Here is an 11,912-nt window from a genome sequence, read left to right on the forward strand (position 1 = left end):
GTCACCCTCCACAGTAGCAGCAGAATGTCTCAACGTCAGCACAATTTCGTATCCAGCCCTGCCTGCGAACCTTCCACCGCAAAAGATCAAGCCTGCCCAGGTGATTCGTCGTGGCCGTTGAACCACTGATCCTACAGTTGCTGTTCCTTCCCACAGTTTTCCGGTAAGGACGCGAGGTCTCGCAATTTGGAGACTCGCTGCCGCTGTCATGTCATCTTCAGCCCCGAATTTGACATACGGCTGGCTGCGTTGCGGAGCGGATACAACCTCATTTCAACCCGGTATTGCTGCCTCCGCCCACGGTCCCGGTCTGTACCACTGGAGTTTGAACTTTCCTGCGACGCTTACTGTCGCCCCTTTCTGAGAAATCTGAAGTGGATTACTACAACGTTCATTTCTAGGGTCCAAGCGGATGGAAGTCAAAATTTGAAAGGGTACGGGAAACGCCTTCTACGTTTGACTGGACATCAAAGGGATTGTCGTAGCGGTTGTCCACGATACTCGTACTCCACGCTATCACATGCATTGTCGACGGCAGAATCTGAGTTCATGGGCTGGCCCACATCCTTACAGTCCACCAGGTCCTGCCCTCAAAAGATCCTCAACTTCTCCTGCGCTTTGACTTTGACGTAAAAGGGTTAAGATACCTATTCCCAAAATGGCATATCTTGACGGGCTCAACGCGTCCAGGATCTCAGTACGAGTACCACCTTAGACTGAGCCTCACGTTGCTGAAACTATTCGAAGACAAGGCGAAGTACGCAATGGCTCGCCTGAGGTTCGACTTGAGAGACGAGGGGAGAAGTACACCTTCAGCCGGTCGAACTAACTGATTGGTTCTGCTCATCGGATCATTCGCTGGTGTTGAATCTTCGGAGGACTGCCTTGATTGACTCAATTTTGCAACCAGCGGAGGAGCGAGGTTTTCTACGAGTAAGTCTGTTATACTCCCCCTTTCTTTTGCGTGAGTTTGTGATCGGACGGGAATTGAACAACACCCGTATTTGGCGTCCCCAATGCTCCCGTCCTACGTGGAACCTTCTTTCAAGGAACAATACTCCTGCAGCATCCTCCTTGCGATGCAGCACTTGGCTAGTGTCAAATTTCTATCCTCCGCACGATTTTCCCCCTTCAGTACCTGGGAGTCGGTCGGCTCATTACACACATCTCCCTCCGTCAACTTCAAGATTAACGCCAGTGATAAATTCTGCCTCATCACTGGCAAGATAGCAGCAAGCGTTTGCCACGTCTTTTGGCGTACTCCCTCGTCCAAGTGGAATGGTCGAGACAAAGGCTTTCCTGTTCTCTTCGGTGTCTGGCTTCCCTATGAAAAGATGTGTCCTATAAGAGTCAAAGGTCAATGTGAGAAACTTCTTCACACGGAGTTCAAGGAAAAGATGGAGAAACCCACAACCCGGTGCTGCCCACCACAGGACAAACTGCATTGAAGCGAATCTTCTTGGGCGCATATTCTACCGCCATTGTTTTGGTAGCGTTGCTCACGGCGGCTTTGGAAGCGTTATACCAAGTCAATCCAGGCCGGGGTCTGATCCCTGCTGTCGACGCAATATTGATAAAGCAACCCGGTCGATTCTGCTCGATGAAATAAGGGAGCAACACACTGCCCGACAGGTAAATGCTTTTGACGTTGACGTTGAAGCACAAGTCGAAGTCGTCATCAGTGACAGTCTCGGTGGGCTTGTTTTTGTAAGTGGTGCCGGCGTTGTTAACGACGATGTCCAGACCCCCATAGGCATCAATGGCTTTCTTCAGGAGCGCTTCCCAGTCCGTACGTTTCGTGACGTCGGCGCCCAAGAATTGGCAGCCCAGAGAATGGGCGACTTTGGTGCCGTTCTGCTCGGACAAGTCACAGATAAGCACCTTTGCGCCTTCTTGGGTAAACTTGGTCGCTATGCCGGCACCAAAGCCCGACCCGCCACCAGTCACTAAGGCGACTTTTCCTTCCAGCCGGCCAACCATCTTGGTGTTCTTTGAGACTGCGCCACAACCTGAACAGCGGGGACAGAGAGACTTTCTGATGGCAGGAGATTGGTATGAACCAGGAGCAAAACACCTACTTGTGAGAGCAAGTCAGAGACGGGCGGAGCTTACATTCATATACTTGTGTATCCTCGGCGTGAACCCGAGGCCAACCGCACAGCCTCGTCCCCTCAGCGGGGAATGGCGACGGTGGTACGGTCCGATTCTCCATATCTACTTCTGTGCTTCGTACCTAGAGAGGTATGTAGCTCGGTAGGTAGCGAGCTAACAATGGAGCACTGTGTGTGTTTGGTGCTTCCAACCCTTTCCCCGCATTGTGGTACATAAAGTCATTGGTGGTGCAGCAACTCTCATCGGGAAATTCATCCGATGGGCGGGATCTGCTGAGGTCTCAACGTGGAATCCGTAACGATCATACATCGACAGTGAGTGTTGCAGAAGGCTACGGAAAGACAACATTGCCCGTGGGTTTCGCTTTGGCTTCGCCGACGGAAAATAGCGGAGAATGCTGAAGAAAAGGGGATATCAAATTGAAAGAAATGAGGATCAATACCAATCGAGGTCATACTGATCGAATCCTGGAGGGCAGTGACATCAGTCCCCGAATACGACAGAGTTGTTCATGATGAATAGCATTTGACTCATTTTGTGTTTCTTCATCCAGCTTCAGAACTTCCGATTAATCTTCCAACAGGAATCGATCTTTTAACGAAGAAGAAAGACCAGACATCGTCCAATAATCGACCATGAGCTCAAGTCAAGTCGTCGGCCCAGGCATATCTGGACTCGCCTCATGGGCGCTTCACTTCAGTCCGACCGCCTGGTTCAAGTCGTGGCTCTTGTATTTGGGGATCCAGACGCATGTTCGAGGAACACTAGAGCCCGAAATGAAGCCACTGCACAATATCTGCGAATACCTACACGCGCTTCATATCTATACGGATGAGGCTCGACGGGGGGAAGTGAGGACAGTTTCGGCGCATCACTTTTGCTCGCACGTCAGTAAAGGTCAGTGGAAGCAGGAGTTCTCTTAACGAACAACAAAACAATAAATTCCCCCAATCCAGCTAACCTCCTTACAGATCTTCGACAGTGCCTCATCTACGACTCGTGCAAACCCGGAGCGAGACTCATTGGTGTCGAGTTCATGATCCCTAAAGCCCGCTACGAGGCGCTCGATCCGCAAGAACAGAAATACTGGCACTCGCACGAGTTCGAGGTCAAGTCCGGCATGCTTGTTCTCCCGTACCCGGAGTCTCACAGACGCCGAAAGGACAAGTGGGACGAACTGGAAACCAAAGCAATGGAGGAGGTCGTCACCCTCTACGGCAAACTGTACCATTTCTGGCAGGTCGACAAAGGCGACGAACTGCCACTGGGTCCCCCAACACTCATGGGCTCTTTGACCGAATCGAAACAGCTCGACGTGGACGCGGCGATGAAGGACAGGAACGAGGAGTTGGGGATCGACCAGCCCGGGAAGCGCAAATTGAGAGAGCACATCGACCTCCCTGGGGTCTCTGAGAATGCGGATAGTTGGTGGAAAGAGGCTCAGCAGAAAAAAGTCGGTATCTACGCTTCGTGAGTTGAACCAGTCGCTCATTCAGCAGCGTGTGATTCGAGGCCGAAGGGGAGGGAGCGGGAGGCTCTTAATGAGAGTGGCGTTTGATGTTTGAAATGACGTACCGGCGTCCTTCCCTCCTCCACCTGCAGTTTCTCTACGTATCACACTCATGGACTATTGTGCCTTGAACCAACAATCGTTTGTCGTGACTCACCGCTGGATTGATGTTGCAACTGTTCACTTCTTTGGATTCTCTGCAGGCGGAGCCCTCAACAGTTCGAGTTTGCTCGATATCAATCGTTTCTTCCCCACGTCCGAAGAGCCAGACAGCTTAATATCATTCCACGTTTGTTTCGCCTCCCCGCACAAATCTGGCCACCAGGTCGTGAATTCCGATCCCTTTTTCTACACACTACTCGGTATCCTTTTGTTTCTGCCCCAGCTATCTGCTTGCTCAAAATGTTCAAGAAGAAACCCCAGATCAAGAATCTCTCGCCCCTCCGATCCTCGGATCGCCGCAAACTCGCGGACCAGATCATCGCCGACTACAGAGTACATGTGCCCACGCTGGAAGAGATCGATCCCGCAGCGGCGGCGGCAGAAGAGAACACACCCCCTACCTCCTCGACCCAGCATGCTACTCCCGCACTCACGTCCGTTCGCACGAGTCTTGTCCCTGAAACATGCCTCTCCGCGCGCTTCACGACTCACGCCGGACCCAATGCGACATTAGTCTCGGGGACAGTGTACGTGGGGGCACATCCTGGTCAAGAGGAGAGGATACTATGGATTCAATATGGAAAAGATTCGAGGCTGTACCCCACGGTGTATACACTGTGGCATAACCCGGGGATCGTGCCTTTACTGCACACACAAGACTTCGTCGTCGAGAAACTCCGCACAGGCGCCGACCTGATGACGCCTGGGCTTGTGGGTGGACCGCCCTGGCCCGAGGCTGCAAAACCAGGGTCGGTTGTCGCGGTTGCGGGTTTGAAGAAGCCTACCGTGCCTCTGTGGGTGGGAACCTGCAAGATTGACATATCGAGTTTGGGCAAGGTGCAGGGAGCAAAGGGTGCCGCGGTCGAGGGCGTCCACTGGGAGGGGGACGAGATTTGGAGTTGGAGCCAGTTTGGGAGTGGAGGCCGAGCTGCTCCAGAGACGATAGACGGCTGGGACTTTCCATCTGGTGACATACAAGATGGAGTGGAAAGGCTGGATCTAGAAGAAAGCGATGAGGATGAGGACGACGTGCAAGAAGAAGGCGGTGTAACCCTCGATGCTTCGAAAAACGAGACTGGAAACGGAGAGCATGACGCCAACGGACCAGACGAGACTCAGGAGAACGAAGCGGAAGCCGAAGAAGAAAGGGAACCGTCGACCGCCGAAGTCGATGAAGCATTTGTACAAGCATTTCTCTACGCCCTCTACGACGCCAAAAAGGCCGCCGATCCTCCCCATCACGGGATCGATTTCCCTATACAACCATCTTTCGTGATCTCAAACATGGTCCAACCCCATCTCCGCTTTCAGAACCAACATTACGCCATCAAGAAAACCTCTTGGAAAACCACGAAAAAGTTCATCAAATATCTCGAAAAGCAGGTGCTCGTCAAGTCCAAAGACCGCAATGGTGGGGAGACTGTGATTCTGGATGTCGATTTCGACGATCACAGAGTCGTCAACTTCCAGCCGTACAAACTACCCAAGCAAAAAGCCCAGACGTCGGCCGGTGCCGTCGACACTACGCAGCCTTTGGCCAGCGGAGCTGACACCTCCCTCGGGCAGAAACTCACCTTGCAGACTGTCTATCGAGCCTCGAGCAAGCTTGTCCCGGACCTGATCCCGTCCAAAACCACATACTACACATCCTCACAGATCTCCTCCTTCCTGAAAAAGTACATTGAAAACGAACCCTCCTTAACCGAAAACACCTCTTCCGCGCGCTTCGTCAAACTCGACCCGTTCATCTCCAACAATATACTGAGTTCGAACCCGACCGCAAGCGACACCCGCATTCTGGCCGCGGGAGAAATCGCGCGCGATACTTTACTCAAACGCATCCTCGAAGACACCCACCTCTGCATCCCCCACTGGCTCTTACTGAGAAACTCACAGACCTACGACCCCGAGTCTTCCGACACGGCACTAAAGCCTCGCCCGGGCCCGCCCCCCACCGTCAACATCGTGATCGAAAAACGCTCCGGCACAAAAGTCGTCACGAAAATCTCCGGGCTGGAGATGTTCGGGATCAACCCGCACATTCTGGGACCCGAGCTGCAGAAGAAATGCGCGGGCTCCGCGAGCGTGGGGCAATTGGTCGGTGGGAAACCGGGCGTCATGGAGATTCTGGTGCAAGGCGACCAGAGGGATGTGGTGGAGAAGGAGATGGCGAGGAGAGGCGTCGATAGGAGGTGGGTTGTCGTGGAGGATAAGACGAAGAAGAAGAAGAAATCATAGAGAGGAGAGACGAGGAACTAGGTTTATCTAGTTGATGAGTGAGGGTATCGAGTTATATCCTAAGTGCACCCCTCTGAAGAATTTCCAGCGCTGTCTTTCGTCGACTGTGTTATGCTGTTTGATGTGCATTGCATTTCAAACTGCCCATTAAGGCCTACTGAGATGATCTTGTCGGATCTTACAGTTACGACGAACCAAGTTAGCATTACAGACGCCAAAATAGCGCCACACATGGTGAGGCACAAGTGTGTTGAACAAAGAAATGATATTAGTGTGATGAAGCCTAGTCAACACCTGTCTCATGTATCCTTGTCCAAAGTTCTGAACGCCCCCTGAACAAACCACAAGGTACCAAAGTCCCCGAAAGTGGAAGCATATGAAGACTGTACTAGACCACCCCAAAAAAATTCAGAAAAAGGATTCCTGTGCAATCCGAATCCTTACACAAGCGGCCGTGAAGATTGTGCTGCGTGCTGGCCAAAGTTGAACAAGGTCAATCACAATGCAACATCGTACTGGTAGCAGAACGGCCCAGATGTGGTGCTGATGAGTTCTCCGACTGTAATTTGGGCTTCTTGGAAGTATCCCCAATCCGGCTGGATCGAGTCGAGTGTGACATTAGCACTTGCGGGAAGATTGACAGCCGTTTCAGTACCATACATGGCATTTGCGATGTCGGGATGGCGGATCTGCCACGAGGTGTATACATTGTCCAAAAATGCATGGAGAGACCACCAGATTGGATCCATGACCGAGACGTATATCGACGACCCTGGAGATCCTACCACGAAATGAGCACCGGAGTGCAATCCCAGTTGACCGCCGCCAATAACGCCGTTGATTTGAGTGTCAAAAGATGCAATGTCTTCGGCCTCTAAGCACAGCTCGAGGGCGGTGGTGTTGCAATAAGTCTGAGCGACAACGGTGTTAAGGTCCCTGGTAAGACAGCTTTGGTTAAGCTGGAACGCTGTGTCAGGCAGTGGAAGACCCTCGATGATGTAGCTGATGGGAATAGGCTGCATCGTTGTCTGCCAATCGACAAAGGGCCCAGACATGATACAACCTCCACCGGATCCATGTGGAAGCGAAAGACTTGGCGAAAGCACCACAGGGCCGCTGTCGACGTACGCACCGTCACCGGACAGGGAGTACTCAGATCCGTCAAAGACGGCGCTGCCGCTGAGATTATCGGCAGTTGCAGGCCAGTTCCAGTAGGGGAATGCACCGGTGTAGTTACACTGGTGCTTCAGATCTTCCTCAAACAGATGGATGAAATAACGATGCCAAGTCAGGAAGAAGCCAGAAAGATGGACCTCTCTTGTGCGATTGACGTGAATGACGGCATAGTCCATGTAGCGATTGGTAGCGGCCGGGTAGAGGGTCTGGTCAAGTTGCGACGGTTTGGTTGCCAAACATTTGACGGCGTCGGTGTAAGCTTTGCGGTCTTCAGGAGCCATCGAGTCGAAATCCTTGCGGATCTTGATCTTGTCCGGTGTGCAAGGCGCGTGACGGGCCTGCCGAGTTGGCATGGCCACGCTGAGGGAAGACATGGCCGCCAGGGCAACAGCTATGGATGACAGGAACATGGTGGCTGTGACAAATAATGGGGTTGGATGAACGAGTGTCTGTAGTGATTGAACGAAAGAGACTTGGGGTGAAAACGAAAGATATCTTCTGAGTCTCTGCAGATCAGATCATAGCAGAAGAAACAGATCTGGGTGACAAATGTCAAAAGGAAACCACGAAGAGGGAAAAGTGAAAGAACGGTTGACGAGTACCTGATAGACAGGGGGGACAACGCCTGCTTTTTCATCTTCACAGTCGGTGCTGGATCGACATCAATACCAAGACATCCGAAATTCCGGCAGGAACAAACACGTATGGGTGGACCACTAGGATAGATGGAAACCATGACATGTCCGATGGTAGTCAATATTGTTGTTGTTGTAGAGGTGGATACAATGTAATTCTCCCGGAAACACTGGTGCGTGGACCAGCGTCTTCATCGGCCTGTTGCAAGAAGGACATGGGATCTTGAAAGCCAAGTGTGAGGATGGATGACGAGTCCATAGTCCACATTGCCACGGGGGACCATGTTGATGCCTTGCGTCGACAGGCAATGGCGATGGTAAGGGGGATTGTGCGGTGGTGTTGTTGTCCCCTTTCTCCATATTTCCATATATAGAAAAGCTTCATCCCGTGTCAAAGCGTCATGCATTGCAGTCGAAACATCGGGAGTCAACGCCATCCGGAATATGATCGTCATCAGCATGGAACTCTACTTTAATTGTTATTCCCCTTTGCGTTTGTCCGCCCACGGCTTCGCTCTATATCGGCCAGAAGGGTCCATGCTAGCTTGCGAAGATACTCAATTGTACAGGGTATTTGCGCGTGCTCTTCCATCTGCGTTCAATCTTCAATATTACTCCGGAGCTTGTTGTCCCCAATAACCCCGCAAACGCACATCATGATATCGTTCATTCTTAACGCCTAGTCCGACTTTGCGGTCGAGGACTAGAACCTTCTCAAATCTCAACAGCGGAATGTTCCATCTTGACGACTGATTGCTTAGGAAAGAGCCTGAATATGAGCTACTCATTCAGCCGGCTCGGGATAAGTCCGTGTCCAGACCACTTGACCATTGACAGGATCCATGACCGTCGCGAAATGAGTCTGCTCGTTGGTCGTGGGATATGCTGAAACCCATTCAATTACCTCGTCCGTTGTGATCGCCAGAGTTCGTTCTACTTGGCTGGGGTCCTTCCCTTCCTTCTTGGACTTTCTTCTTGCTTTTCGCAGACAAGCTCTCCATTTCAAAGAGATTGCGTCAAGTCTATCCCTGCTTTCTTCAATAAGTGCTTCCATTCCAGCTCTCACCCCAGAAGTCTTGGCCGAGACTTGCGCCGCAAAAGGGGTGGCTTCGTTCGAACACCCAAACTCTTCTTCGTCATTGTTTGTAACTCCGATAAAAGTGTTGGATTGTCGGACGACTCCCGTCTCATAGTCCTTTTCAATGACCATTGCCGAGACGCCATCACAAAAGAGCAGGTAAGCCGCAGTGGTGTGACGGGGGACGAGCTCGTCCGAGATTTCTTGCAGACTCTTGCATTGATCGTCTTCTGGGTCCTCAGGTGTTATGTATCCTCGGAGTATGCTTGATATCGATTGGCGGTATCCCAGGAGGACGAGCAGATGGTGGAGGTAGAATCTTGCGTGGTCACGCCTCCGCGCAGCATTGTGTACACCTCGGAAATTGAGAGATAGACTTAATTCTTCACGTACTCCCGTTAAGATGCCAGTAAAACCCACATAAGTGACGCTTCGAGCGACAATTTGGCCAGGTGTGGCCGATCTGCTTCGAACAAATTCCAGTTGGACGATGATCGACCGGAGAGGGTCCATGGACCAGTCCAAGGTGCGGAAATGGAGCATGCGGCTTTGGCCTGTGGGCCGACCCGCTTCCAGCACTTTGACCGCGCCCGAGGTGCAACCCATGAGACAGTCCAAGATAACATTGAAACTGACAAGCAGGTGCATGGGGACCCCGCTTACCTTGGCTATTCCACGGAGCTCTGCAGTCTCTGCAGGAGAATACAGGCCTCGGAGAAGCAATCGTGCGAGCAGACTGACCGGGCCGTGGTAGAACCTGGAGAGACCAATGTCGGAGAGCAGGCTGTTGAATAATGAAGTGAGGCCTTGAAGTTGGCTCTTGTAAGCCTGCGCTAGGGCCTTATAACGGTTCTCTGGCTCGAGTGAGAGGTCGATGATGTATATAGGGGCAACCATGGTGTTGTTCTCGTCTTTGAAAGCCATGGCCTGCTGCGGGGATTTGATCTGCTGCATTCAGGGGGTGTTAACAATGGAACGAGAGATGACGACCAAGGTAAAGTGCGTACCTTTTACTTTGTGATCTTTGTCGCAAGGCTCAACAAGGCTGCCTGCGCGATGAGACGCAGGCAGCCGTTGCTGCAAACCTGTGACGAGACGGTCCAACTAGAAGACGTGACTCGGCTGACGATAGATATGTATGTATTTAACTTGTGACTGGTGAGATCCCTAGACGAGAGTGATCCTGTCGACTTGCCATAGGTGCATGCTCATTGCACAACACAGAACACCGCTCTGATTTCATGACGTCGATCATCAGCATTTAATTGATCGATATAGTGAGCGCGTTTTTAGCGCGTCTTCTCGCGTCTGGCGGCGTTGAGCTTTGCTCTTCCCAGCCTCCACTGTACCTACTCAATTTGTCTGTATCAGCATTGTTGCTGAAGACGACGACAGAGGACTTAGATCCAGTCAGGATGAGATATGGAGAAAAGAAAGAAAGAGGCTGAAGCAGGCAAGCAGCTTACCTTTTGACAATGTCACTTCGCAGAGAGCAGCAGGAGGGGGAAGAGTCTTGACGCAGCGCCTATTCAGCGGCTGGCCCTGAATGGGGTGAGAATGGGCAGGAGCCTCCGTCTTACGATGGCCACAACTGGCTGCTCGAGTTGCTGAGGCCGATGGATGCGATGCAATTGAGGGTGAAGGAAGCACAATCCTATCGTTGACGGCTGCGCTGTGCCAGATTCGCCTGCCAGTCCCTCACCACCACCTCCCCTTCGTTCCATTCATCCCCAGTTCTTTTAAAAGCGGTCGACGACATCTTTCCATTGTCTCTTATCGTTCCAGCTCCTTGTATTCATCACCACCGCCATCATCTTCTCCGTCATGTGTTTTTCCTGTGGAGGCTGGCCATGGGGTCATGGTGTCCACCTCGCTGCTGAACCTGTCAAGCAAGAGTACATCTTCCTCGACGACAACCACGGCTTCTACCCAGACAATCGGCAGGTGCGTTGCAAAGTGAACTCTGTGTGAAAATCCTGCTTAATCTGAGAATCCTGAGTCTCTGCCGCACCTTACTTTGCCTCATCTCTCTTGGGTTCATCCTTCAGGCAAACTCACATACTTCTCACTTGCTGCCTTTCTGTTCGTTCCATGCTCTCGATAAACGAACCATGCCCCATTTCTACACCTACCAAACTCCCAATCCCTCCGCTGTCAATACCAACGGCTCGACTGGCTACTGGGAGAACCCAGCAGACTGGCCTCGAACCTATCTCTACGTATCTAACCAAGGAGGTGCGCAGGGAATTCATCCACCGGCGCCAGTCTATCAGTCGAATCAACCATCTCAGCCAGCAATGTATTACTTCCCAGTAAGTTATCAATCTCTTTGACTGTGGTCAAGGTGACCTTACTAACACCTCATCCTAGGGTAGCACAAGTGCCCCAGCCGGCTACTACGTGAATGGCCTCTACTACGGAATGAGCCCTCCTACTGCCTCAACTGGTTGGCCTTACACCTCCTCTGCATACACTTGCTACACTTTGCCTGCTACTTCTACACCGAGCACCCCGTATTATCCGTACAACTACTCACCATACTATACAGCCCCGAGTCCGATTCAATTCCCTATGATGACTTCGCCATGGTCTCAACCTCCGGGTCCGGCACAAGCTGCAGCTGCAGTAGCCGCCAATGCTGCTCTCGCTGCCATGCCAAACGCACCAGCATACTTCGTCGGAGCGACAGCTGCAGAAATTCAAGCCCAGAATGCGATCTTACTTGCGAATTTGCAAGCTGCTCAACAGCAACCCTCCCAGCTGGCACCGTACAAACCTGGCGCAAGTCCACAATTTTGGTGCAAGGAACTTGATGGAAGCTGGACGTTGAGGGAGTACAATGACGCCTTGAAGAGTGATTTTCCGGCCGGCCATTGGGAGAAGCATGCGACGAGCGGATATTACTACTATGTTCGCCACACTGGTTGAACAACTTCGAAGCTTCAAAGAAGATCGAAGACCAACACCAGGGAAGTCGCACAAACAGCATTGAATGGCAGGA

General features: G+C 51.9%; 6 protein-coding genes across 6 annotated transcripts; 3 read left to right on the forward strand and 3 right to left on the reverse strand.

The window, feature by feature from the left end:
- Positions 1-1,157: 1,157 nt before the first annotated feature.
- On the reverse strand, positions 1,158-1,980 carry Z520_10154 (uncharacterized protein; the record flags this gene model as incomplete). The annotated part of the gene is made up of 2 exons (XM_016780648.1): positions 1,158-1,341; positions 1,412-1,980. 2 exons carry the CDS (start codon positions 1,978-1,980, stop codon positions 1,158-1,160), a joined length of 753 nt encoding a protein of 250 aa, XP_016628251.1.
- A 767-nt stretch (positions 1,981-2,747) lies between these two features.
- Positions 2,748-3,586, forward strand: Z520_10155 (uncharacterized protein; the record flags this gene model as incomplete). The annotated part of the gene is made up of 2 exons (XM_016780649.1): positions 2,748-3,009; positions 3,084-3,586. 2 exons carry the CDS (start codon positions 2,748-2,750, stop codon positions 3,584-3,586), a joined length of 765 nt encoding a protein of 254 aa, XP_016628252.1.
- A 438-nt stretch (positions 3,587-4,024) lies between these two features.
- On the forward strand, positions 4,025-6,022 carry Z520_10156 (uncharacterized protein; the record flags this gene model as incomplete). Its single annotated transcript, XM_016780650.1, has 1 exon — positions 4,025-6,022. The coding sequence occupies one exon, from the start codon at positions 4,025-4,027 to the stop codon at positions 6,020-6,022; it is 1,998 nt and encodes a 665-aa protein (XP_016628253.1).
- A 497-nt stretch (positions 6,023-6,519) lies between these two features.
- Z520_10157 (uncharacterized protein) lies at positions 6,520-7,608 on the reverse strand (the record flags this gene model as incomplete). The annotated part of the gene is made up of 1 exon (XM_016780651.1): positions 6,520-7,608. The coding sequence occupies one exon, from the start codon at positions 7,606-7,608 to the stop codon at positions 6,520-6,522; it is 1,089 nt and encodes a 362-aa protein (XP_016628254.1).
- Positions 7,609-8,617: 1,009 nt separating this feature from the next.
- Z520_10158 (uncharacterized protein) lies at positions 8,618-9,835 on the reverse strand (the record flags this gene model as incomplete). Its single annotated transcript, XM_016780652.1, has 1 exon — positions 8,618-9,835. The coding sequence occupies one exon, from the start codon at positions 9,833-9,835 to the stop codon at positions 8,618-8,620; it is 1,218 nt and encodes a 405-aa protein (XP_016628255.1).
- A 1,187-nt stretch (positions 9,836-11,022) lies between these two features.
- On the forward strand, positions 11,023-11,839 carry Z520_10159 (uncharacterized protein; the record flags this gene model as incomplete). The annotated part of the gene is made up of 2 exons (XM_016780653.1): positions 11,023-11,223; positions 11,282-11,839. 2 exons carry the CDS (start codon positions 11,023-11,025, stop codon positions 11,837-11,839), a joined length of 759 nt encoding a protein of 252 aa, XP_016628256.1.
- Positions 11,840-11,912: the final 73 nt, after the last annotated feature.

Source organism: Fonsecaea multimorphosa (genome assembly GCF_000836435.1).
Source record: "Fonsecaea multimorphosa CBS 102226 unplaced genomic scaffold supercont1.28, whole genome shotgun sequence".
NCBI classification, from domain to species: Eukaryota; Fungi; Ascomycota; class Eurotiomycetes; order Chaetothyriales; family Herpotrichiellaceae; genus Fonsecaea; species Fonsecaea multimorphosa.